Consider the following 10,773-nt stretch of genomic DNA (forward strand, 5'->3'; position numbering starts at 1 on the left):
ACCCCAGCACCTCCGGGGTCAAAGTTCACCACAGTCCATAGCGCGACAATGTGGCGAGTTAGCAGGGGTCGAGAGAGGTCGCGGGCGTTAGTGCGGGACAAAGGAGGACAAAAGAGTGGCCGATATCAATAGAAAAGCACATTATAAAAGTGGACAAAGAGAAGTTGGGGTTAGAGTGAAGGAATCCAGCGCGTCTCAAAAGTGTTCGCACAAATGACCGGGCACATTGTGGGATAAATGTCGATTTTCTTTCAGATGTTGTCAAGCTAAAAATAACCTCTGGAAAACAGATCTTGGATGTGTCAACTAAACCAGGACAGGTCTTGTAGGGTCTGGAAGGGTTTTGTAGGACTGAAACAACAGTGGGACAGAGATCTGAAACAACAAACCTTCATTTAAAGAAAAGTAGAAGCAATATAAACTACTTTGCTTTTGACGTAATTAAACAGCTCATATTATGTTATTTTTTGATACAGCCTAAGTTATAATGTTGTTTTGTCATCACAAACAGACCCGGAGTTGTTTTTTGTTTCATTCACACTTCTGGTTTAGTCCTGGTTTAGTCCTGGTTCAGTTCTGGTTTAGTTCTGGTTTAGTCCTGGTTTAGTCTTGGTTTAGTTCTGGTTTAGTCCTGGTTTAGTTCTGGTTTTAGTCCTGGTTTAGTTCTGGTTTAGTCCTGGTTTAGACCTGGTTTAGTCTTGGTTTAGTTCTGGTTTAGTCCTGGTTTAGTCCTGCTTTAGTTCTGGTTTAGTACTGGTTTAGTCCTGGTTCAGTTCTGGTTCAGTCCTGGTTTAGTCTTGCTTTAGTTTTGTTTTAGTCCTTTTTTAGTTTTGGTTTAGTTCTGGTTTAGTCTTGGTTTAGCTCTTCTTTAGTCCTGGTTTAGTTCTGGTTTAATTTCTGGGTTAGTCCTGGTCCCAGTTTAGTCCTGGTTCAGTCCTGGTTTAGTCCTGGTTTAGACCTGGTTTAGTCCTGGTTTAGTCCTGGTTTAGTCCTGGTTTAGTTCTGGTTTAGTCATGGTTCAATTCAGGGTTAGTCCTGGTTTAGTCCTAATTTAGTCCTGTTTTAGCCCTGGTTTAGTCTTGCTTTAGTGCTGGTTTAGTTCTGGTTTAGTCCTGGTTTAGTCCTGGTTCAGCTCTGGTTTAGTCCTGGTTTAGTCCTGGATTAGTCCTGGTAGTCGTGAGTGTTTTCAGCTGTTGTATCTGCCAAAGGTGGACAGTTTCGTTTTGGTCAACAGTAAAACAGTAAAAACTGGTAAAAACTTTTGACCGGTAGTGTAGCTATTAACTTGAAAATTCATGACATCACAAGGTGGAACCGAGCATTTTGAGCTTTGGAGATGTAGACAAAGGTTTACTCAAACACGTGTCAATGAAATAAAACACAACTCCAGGTTTATTTTTTATGAGGTAACAACATTATAACATAAGAATCATGTAGTGTAGGGATTTTGTCTAATTTAAGACCTTAAGTCAACAGGGGAAGTTTCAAAAATTTCTAAAAGATTTATGGCTCATTTGCCAAGATAAGTGTAGCAGACATGATTGTGTTATCAGACTAATAGATGATTTTTTTATTGAGTCAACTTTTTGGTACCAGCCTTATTAATGCTTTTCCACAGAAACAGGGACTTTTAGCGTAGATTAAATTTAAATTTTTGATTGTGCAATTTCCTTTGTTGTGTTATCACTTCACTGCCTTGGTGACCACAAACCACCAGACGCCCAACCAGCGCCTCACAAGGTCAGCATCACTCAGACCTCGACTTAGTCCTGGTTTAGTCCTGGTTTATTTCTGGCTTAGTCCTGGTTTAGTCCTGGACGGATCTTTACTGCTCTCACCACAAACTCAGCTTTATTGATATAGATTATATTGAGTTCTAAAAAAAACTACCATGTAACATTTTAGGCTAAATCAACTTTCAAGAGCTTTTAATCATGGTGTGATGATTTTTTTGTTTTGTTTTTTTGCACTGTTACATCCACTGTGTTACCTCTCTTTTGCAAAATAAAACACCACAAAGAAACATTTTGAGTCAAGACCACTTTTTATTCTCACTCTGTCATATTCTGCAGAGAACTATGCAGCATGCACCTCAGTGAAAAATGTTTAGAGTCACAGCAAGAATCTTATGTCTTTTACATCTTTGAGCCCAAACACCATCTTATTATCAATGTGCACTGAAGTGTTATGAGAAATAAGAAAGAAGCCAAAACTAAAATATTTATAAAATACTTGACTTAACTTTATGGATTATTTTATTTAATTTTTCTTAAAGTCATTTCATTTCATTAGAGATGTTCGATGTCACTTTAGCCATATACACGCACATATCCATATATACATACACATGCACCCACCCATAAATGCACATGCATGTGTGCACCCACACACATACATATAAGCACATACACATATATATACAGAGGTCCCTCATTTATCACAGGGGTTACGTTCTAAAAATAACCCGCAATACGTGAAAAACGCAAAGTAGTCAACTTTATATTTTACTTTATATTTTTATAATTATTATATCTGTTTTAAGGCTGTAAAACCCGTCACCACACACTTTACACACTTTTCTCAGACAGGACAGGTGCAACCCTTTTTGCATCCTTCTAAAAACTTATTTCTGCTTTCGTCCTTATGTTATTTTTTTCCTTTTTTTGTAACAAATCGAATATTAATTTATTCCGTAATGGAGCCCTAGAGCTCAGAGTCCTGCACAGGTCAATTTTTGGAGACCCACACCTGCGCAGTACAGCACCGCCCCCACTCTTTAACCTGAGATTATATCAAACTTTTGTGCTGCATACGCCACGGACTGAACCAAGACTAAACCAAGACTAACCCAGGACTAAGCCAGGACTGATTCCAGGACTGAACAGGAGGACTGAACTAGGACTGAAACAGGAGTAAAACAGGAGTAAACCAGGACTAAAACAGGACTGAAACAGGACTCACTGTCGGGACAGGCTCGGAGGTGACCGCAGGAGAAAGGACCGGCTCAGCTCCGCACCTCATGGAGGTAAACACGGCCGTAGCCCAATCGTGCTTTACAGACTCCCTACTGCGTGGGCTCACGGTTCTCTCTCTTAACTCTTGGTTTCAGCAACTATTTGAGGGGACAATACACAATACACTTTCATACACTGTAAAAAAGCATGCAAAACTGCACAAAAAAATCAACAAAACAGTGAGACCGCGAAGAGTGAACCATGTTATAGTGAGGGACGACTGTACACACATACAAATCCATGCACATACATACATACATATATATACATATATCCATACACATACATACATTTCACTACATCTCTCTCACACTTCATATTATTGAGGATTTGTGAGATTTAATGTTTGGCAGCCATACTGGAGGTCAAGATTGGGGTTGATCTGGATGGTGTTATTCAGTTACAATATAATCACGGTGAATTTAAACAGCGCAAACGACATAAAACTGTCCAAAATCGCCACCTCGTTAGAACAGCCGTCATTAGAAAGGTATAAAGCTAAAGTCGTCCTCCTGGGTTGTGGAATAGTTCGGGTCAGAGTCCTGCACCAGGTCGGGTCAGAGTCCCGCACCAGGTCGGGTCAGAGTCCTGCACCAGGTCGGGTACTCGCGGACTTAAGAGAAAGAGAACCCTGAACCAGTGGAGCAGGGTGTCTGCAAAAGCACAATCGGGCGATGGCCGCACTTAACTCCGTGGGGCGGTCCTTTCACCTGCGGTCACTGAACGGTCTACACTGGCACATGTTAGTCCTGGTTTAGTCCTGGTTTAGTCCTGGATTAGTCCTGGTTTAGTCCTGGTTCAGTTTTGGATTAGTCCTGGTTTAGTAGACACTTTCATGAATCAAAAGTTTAGAGTACGTTTTGGTCAACAGAAAACAGTAAAACCTGGAAAAAGCGTGGTGTTCTAAAACTTTTGACCGGTACTGTAGCTATTAACTTGAAAATTCATGACATCACAAGGTGGAACCGAGCAGTTTGAGCTTTGGAGATGTAGACAAAGGAAACAAAACACAACTCCAGGTCTGTTTTTCATGAGGTAACAACATTGTAACATGACTAAAAGCTCACAAAAATCATGTGAATATAGGGATTTTGTCTAATTTAAGACCTTAAGTAAACAGGGGAAGTTTCAAAAATTTCAAAAGATTTATGGCTCATTTGCCAAGATAAGTGTAGCAGACATGATTGTGTTATCAGACTAATAGATGATTTTTTTATTGAGTCAACTTTTTGGTACCAGCCTTATTAATGCTTTTCCACAGAAACAGGGACTTTTAGCGTAGATTAAATTTAAAACTTTTGATTGTGCAATTTCCTCACTTCATCACTTCAGTATAAAAGAGCAACTGCCTCGGCGACCACAAACCACCAGACGCCCAACCAGCGCCTCACAAGGTCAGCATCACTCAGACCTCGACTTAGTTTTGGTTTAGTCCTGGTTTAGTTCTGGTTTAGTATTGTTTTAATTCTGCTTTAGTCCTAGTTTAGTCCTGGTTTAGTTATATTCTGGCTTTATCCTGGTTTAGTCTTGCTTTAGTTATGGTTTAGGCCTAATTTATTTCTGGTGTAGAACTGATTTAGTCCAGGCTTAGTCCTGGTTTAGTTTTGCTTTAGTTCTGGTTTAGTCCTGGTTCAGTTGTAGGTTAGTCCTGGTTTAGTTCTGGTTTAATCCTGGCTTAGTCCTGGTTTAGTATTGCTTTTAATTCTGCTTTAGTCCTGGTTTTGTCTCACTCTAGTTCTGCTTTAGTCCTGGATTAGATCTGGTTTAGTCCTGGGTTAGTCCAGGTTTAGTCCTGGGTTAATTCTGCTTTAGTCCTGATTTAGTCCTGGTTTAGTCCTGGTTTAGTTCTGGTTTAGTCCTGGGTTAGTCCTGGTTTACTTCTGGGTAAGTCTGATCACTTTCAGAAGAAAACTGAAGCAGAACTCTTCATAATAACATTATTAGTCCCACTAGTGGTCGCATGTTTACACCTGCAGTAAACCTGGAGTCGGCCAATTTAACCGTGTGTGTGTTTCAGCAGTTTATTTTCCGTTGCCATGGCAAACATCAATTGCATCCTGGGTATTGTAGTCCTGCTGTTCACTTTCTACACATGGACAGAAGCAGTGGTAAGACTCATTATTCATAAGAAGAAACACAATTTATCTATAGATGCCGACAGATTCTGAGAAAATACGATGATAATTCTTGGTGTTGAAATTCAATAAATGTTTAAAATAAGAATATTGCTTGTTTTCTGTATAAGGCTTTGAGAAACTCTACAGCTGAGCAGCCCGACTTTACGATGTCTGAGAAATCGGAGCTGGCCAACAAAGATTTGGGTAATAACTATTTAACTTATTGTTCTATGAAATTAAAGAACGGCCTCTGACAAGTTTTGCCAACACTTTATAGCATTGGAGATTGAAAGTCCAGTGTCCCATAGAAACAGAATTTTAGCTGAATTGTCTCCAGTTTAGGTCGTTTTGAGTGAGACTGGTGAGTGCCAATCTCAAATGTCGGTGTGGATGGAAGTGAGTGGTTCATGTGTTAATAATCATGACAAGAATTGCAATATTTTTAATGTTTTTAATCTTATATCATGAGTGTATTGTTGCTTAATACTTTGCTAAACATGTATTCTTAATATGAAGGGGTGGCTTTTCCTCAGGTCTGACCTGTAACTTGGCCTGGTGGTGTTGTCTCCATGGTGATAGATAGTTTAATGTCAGGACGGGCTGAAACGCAAAAGTGGCGTCGCATCTTCACTTTTTAATCCACATTTAGACGAGCGTTTTCAGGAGGAAATCTGCGTGCATACGGTGACGCATAAGTGTGTGGAAGTTGATTGAGTGTGCATGCCAGGCGGCTAAGTGGTGATGTATGTGACGTAAACCTGTACGTGACGTGAGCAGATCTGACCAGAGTTTTGCGTCTTGGGCAGTGTAGATGGAAACCATACGGCGGAGCGTATTAAACTTTTCCATTCTGGAGGTTGGTTTCAGATGTTTGAGATTTTAAGCCCCAAAAACATCGGCACCTTCTAAACCAGGGGGGTCAGACTCAAATTCACAGAGGCCAAAATTAAAAACTGGGACTAAGTCGTGGGCCAAACTAAATATTTATTGAACAATTTCAACAACATCTGCATGTTTTCTCTTCTTTGGAAATATGTAATGTTAAACCTTTTCTTATTCAAATAAATGTTTTGCTTAAACATTGAATCCAGAACAAGCAGAATATAAAACAATAACAAAATTTTAAGTAAATAATGTCTCTATAGTCTGTAACTGGCGGGCCAGCTCTAATACATATTTGATATGATCTCGCGGGCCAAATTTGGCCCCCGGGCCTGAGTTTGAATGCTCTGCTCTAAACAAAAGGCACTTCTGATAAATATTATGTCGTTTTTACCCGCAAGAGTTCTAAACAGGCCCAAGTGTGGAATTTTCCAGGCACATCACATTTGATAAAATTAGTCCCCCTCCACAAAAGTTACACCTTTAACATGCCAGTGACAGATGATTATATTTAAGACTTTACTAAACTTCTTAAAAATCTTGGTGCTTGGTGTAAAACTAATTCATATTTACAGCAGGTATTATCACATCAATGCTAAAATAAGAGAATCATTAAATATCTTGTGTGCTTTTGTATTTGTGCAGATGGAGACACTATGACAGGAGATGGTGAGAGTGGTGCGTTCAGGCGCGTTCAGAGAAACGCAGACCCCTGTGTGTACACATATTGTAAATGGCCCCGGTACTGTGATGGAAACGTGTATGTGCCTTATGTGCTTGACGACAGCTACTGTGAGTAAACCTAAAGACCTGATCAAAACAGGATTTGTATGAAAAGAGTTTAAATTTCACAAAGATATAAACAATTTTGATGTTTTCAGCTACTGACCAGAAAAACTTGATCGTGTCATCCATGTCGTCAATCTCCCAATATACATGTGTTCGGTTCCTTGAGAAAAGATATCAACGTGATTATCTGCACATCCGGAATTTTAGAGAGTAGGTCACTTAAATAACACTGAATGTCATCCCCAAAACATGTAGTTGTAACCTGCTGACTGCTGTGACCCAATGGGACTCTGAAAAAAATCATCATTTGTGCAGATCACTTCTGGATTTTACTGATCCTTTTCATTTCTGTTCTTACACAGTTGTTCTTCGAAAATTGGGCGTCAGGGAGGTGCTCAGGATCTTAAACTTGAAGCTTCCAAATGTTTGAGGACTCGGACAATCCAACACGAGCTGCTCCACGCACTGGGCTTCCGCCATGAACACAGTCGCTCAGACAGAGACCAGTATGTCAACGTGCTCTGGCAAAATATCAAAGAAGGTAGGTTCAAAATGATCATGTTTCTTTAAAAGTTGTAAGGCATTCGTGAGGATCTGATGATTTCAGATAATTTCACACACTCAGATGGGGAAATTCAGCATAAAGTTCATATTACATTTAATCTCCAGACCTACTTGGACTCGTTTGGTTTCCTTTACTGTAGAATCTTATAATCTCATATAGGATGAACAATAAAACAGCTTTGGTCAAGTGTAATAAAAAAAACTGCTGAATACCGAGACTTTTAAACTTGTACACACTTCACATCAAAGTTGTAATTAAATTGGGACTAGGACTATTCAAGGCCTAGAACCAAAACAGGTCAGAACTAAACAGGAAGTGTTACATACTCTTCAACTCTACAGGTCACTTGAAATGTTAATAAGTAACATTGTGTTTACAGGAAACAAGCACAACTTCGAGAGAGAAAACACTGTGAACCTGGACACTCGGTATGACTACAACTCTGTCATGCACTACGAAAGGTCAGTCCACTAAGGCTAAATTTGTTTTTTTAAACCCATATTTGACCTGTATTTGATTTGTTCATGTCAGTGTGAACAGCTCAGTTCAGACTCAGGCCTCACTCGTATGTGGTCATAAATCTGATCTGTATCTGATCTGACTGCAGTCTGAACACTCATGTCACATTCATGCGACCTACAGGTCACCCACCTGGTGACCGTAAACGCACCAGGACACGACTCAGAACTGAGGATTTTTTTACTTGTGCGAACACAGAGCCCTGAGTGTGATGTTGTGTTCTGTTGTGTGCGTGCAGGTCGCTTTAAGGCTGCAGGCTGTTAAAGGGCCCATCTCATGCAAAATCAACTTTTCAGAGCTTTCTACCTTCTAAGAGTGATGTGTGGGCCTTGTATATGTTGCCCAAGTGTTTTTTAGATTGATTCAGCATTTTCTTTTAACAAATTGCAGTGTATTTCTGCCACCCTCACATGAGACAACAAACTAAAGCTGCTACAACGATGACGTGGCAGCTACATCTATGACACGTTTGACGTAGCAGAAAGTGCTTCGCACCAGTCAGTCCAGTTGTGTCAAACATGGTGATATTATTAAAGGGCCTTATTACACNCTCGCTCTGTGTCCAACCTCCAGTATCTGCTTCATGTTATATCTTCTTTCATAGGAAATAAGAAAACACTTTGCTTTGTGTTTCACTGGCGATGGGATGTACGTGAATAACTGTAACACCTGGAATTTACAGGCAGCTTTAATAACAAAGCAAACCAGTATTTACATTCATGTTAAAGGTGCTTTTAACAGGTGAGGATACTACTGCAGGGGTGAGGCTCCATTCTAAAGCTGGGGTGAAGGAGACATGCTATAATTGAAAAACAAACAAGATTAATACAAAGAAAACTGTTACCACAACTGAAAACACCCAATTACAAGTGCCACCATCACCAATAACTATAAATAAGGTCACCCTCTAAGTGAGCCCCCTCCACACCCAGACACCTCCAGCCCACACCCCCTGCAGAGCTGCAACAAACTGACAATCAACTCAAACTAAAACTCAAAAACGGCACAGTGCGGTTAATAAAATACATCAATTAAAATTAAACAATAAGATAAAAGTTAAAAGCATACCTCTGATCTGGACTGTTAAAACCCTTAAAATTATATTTACAAAAGTTACCAGTTTGTTTTCTAACAAGATTAAATTGTACAAACATTACATTTGTTTGGCTCACCAGAAATAGCCGTGTATTATTCCTGCTCAGGAACAGGAAGTCACCTGGTTCCCCTCTGACCTTTACAGACGGCAGAAACCACACGATCAGCTACCTTGCCACATAATGATGGGACGTAATCTGGTGAAAGTGGGTTATCATTCTTCATACCTACGAGAAAAAAAAAAAAAAAAAAACAAAATAAAATACTTTTGGTATATATCATATCATTTACTGTAATTCCCTTTTTTTGTTTGTGTGGAGCTGGTCCCTCACCAGAAATGAAATGTTGACCGCACAGACGATTGTACACAGTGGGCTCCCATCCCTCTCTTTTTATGTCTGCTGTCCACCTCTGACTGCGATCTTTATCAGCCAGGATCAGACAGAAAGATACTTCGGCCTCCTTCTTTAGCAGATTGACTCTGGCCAGAACATCCAACAGCAACACAGGTCAAAACCACTGTTATTCAATTCAAAGTCAGGACACACACTCATGGAGAGGCGTCTTTTCAGTACTACGGCCCCCGTCTATGGAAACCAGTCTGCAGGAGGAGCTCAGGGCTGCAGAGAATGTTCATGTTTTTAAGAGTAGGCTCAAGACCCACCTTTTTAGTTTAGCTTTTGATTGAAATCTTATACTTTTACTTGTTTCTAGCGTATATATTATATTTATTTATTTTAGGCATATTTTTAGGATTTCCAGTGTTTCCTCTGTAGGAGCCTCTGCATCAGGAGCGGAGGTCGGCTGCGGCTGCTGGGTCTGTCCCAAGCCCCCAGGTTCCAAAATGGCCGTCCATTCAAGTCAATGGGCTGAGCTCAATGGCGCATGATCCCAGCTTAGCCTAGCATGGCTAGGTACTTCCGGTGGCCGTGGGCCGACCGAGCATGCGCAGTAGTGCTCTTTTCTCCCACGGGCACACGCGAATGCATGTGACCACACACACGGAGCGCAGGCTCGTGTATCACGTGATCGCTTTGACCAATCAGAGCGAGAGGAACTAGAGCGGAGCAGTGCGTAGCCGAAGCTAACGATTATAAAGCGTTTTTTTAAGACAACTCAAGGATTTTGAGCGAGAAAAAGTTTATGATCTAAAAATAGGTAAAACAAATCCGATAATTTTGAAAGCTGTAGGTGACCTGTCAGACGAACACGAGCAGTTTGTGATTATATTGCCTCTATGATAAAAATCTTGTCTCGGCCCACGGGACTTTTTCTGCTGAAGTTCCAGTGAGTGACACTACGTCAACTGGAGGCAGCTACAAGCAGCAATACTGTATCCAGTTATTTTAATAGATCCATGGTCTGTCCCATGGGCTCCTGGTGGAGAGTTGGTGCTTGGGCTTCATCTCTCCCCTGGACCCTGTGGTGGTTCCTGGTGGTGGTGGACGACTCTCTGCTCCTGGTGTAGACGGCTCCTCTGATGGTGCTTTATCAACTGGTTCGCCTGTATTCAGCCTCACATCTTACTATGTGTCGTTTTATGTATTTTACCGTGTTAGTGTGTGTGTGAGAGAGTGTGTGAGTGTGTGTTTGGGTTGTCTGGTTGTGTGGGGTCAGGCAGGTGTGGGGGTTGGGTTGGTGGGTGGGTGGAAGGAAATGTGGGATTGTTTTTAATCACTGTAAAGCACTTTGCGCTTTATAAATAAAGTTTGATTGAAATGTTATCGCACACAAATACTACATGTTGGTCCAGATGGATAGTTTGACCTCCAGTATGGCGGCATAAACACCA

General features: G+C 40.8%; 1 protein-coding gene across 1 annotated transcript; it reads left to right on the plus strand.

Annotated features, from left to right (window-relative positions):
- Window positions 1-4,345: 4,345 nt before the first annotated feature.
- Window positions 4,346-7,387, plus strand: LOC129409146 (high choriolytic enzyme 2-like). The gene is made up of 6 exons (XM_055154286.1): window positions 4,346-4,408; window positions 5,032-5,122; window positions 5,260-5,335; window positions 6,659-6,805; window positions 6,895-7,012; window positions 7,165-7,387. Exons 2-6 carry the CDS (start codon window positions 5,051-5,053, stop codon window positions 7,370-7,372), a joined length of 621 nt encoding a protein of 206 aa, XP_055010261.1. The 5' UTR covers window positions 4,346-4,408; window positions 5,032-5,050; the 3' UTR covers window positions 7,373-7,387.
- The last annotated feature ends 3,386 nt before the right edge of the window (window positions 7,388-10,773 follow it).

This window comes from Boleophthalmus pectinirostris, unplaced genomic scaffold (assembly GCF_026225935.1).
Source record: "Boleophthalmus pectinirostris isolate CB_2022bp ecotype Guang Dong unplaced genomic scaffold, ASM2622593v1 HiC_scaffold_19, whole genome shotgun sequence".
NCBI lineage: Eukaryota > Metazoa > Chordata > Actinopteri > Gobiiformes > Gobiidae > Boleophthalmus > Boleophthalmus pectinirostris.

Excerpts from the sequence above, each read along its gene's own strand:
- LOC129409146 (XM_055154286.1), top strand. The coding sequence starts at position 5,051 with ATGGCAAACATCAATTGCATCCTGGGTATTGTAGTCCTGCTGTTCACT. Across the intron at positions 6,806-6,894 it reads TGTGCTTGACGACAGCTACT|CTACTGACCAGAAAAACTTG; the intron begins GTGAGTAAACCT and ends TGATGTTTTCAG. Across the intron at positions 7,013-7,164 it reads CACATCCGGAATTTTAGAGA|TTGTTCTTCGAAAATTGGGC; the intron begins GTAGGTCACTTA and ends GTTCTTACACAG.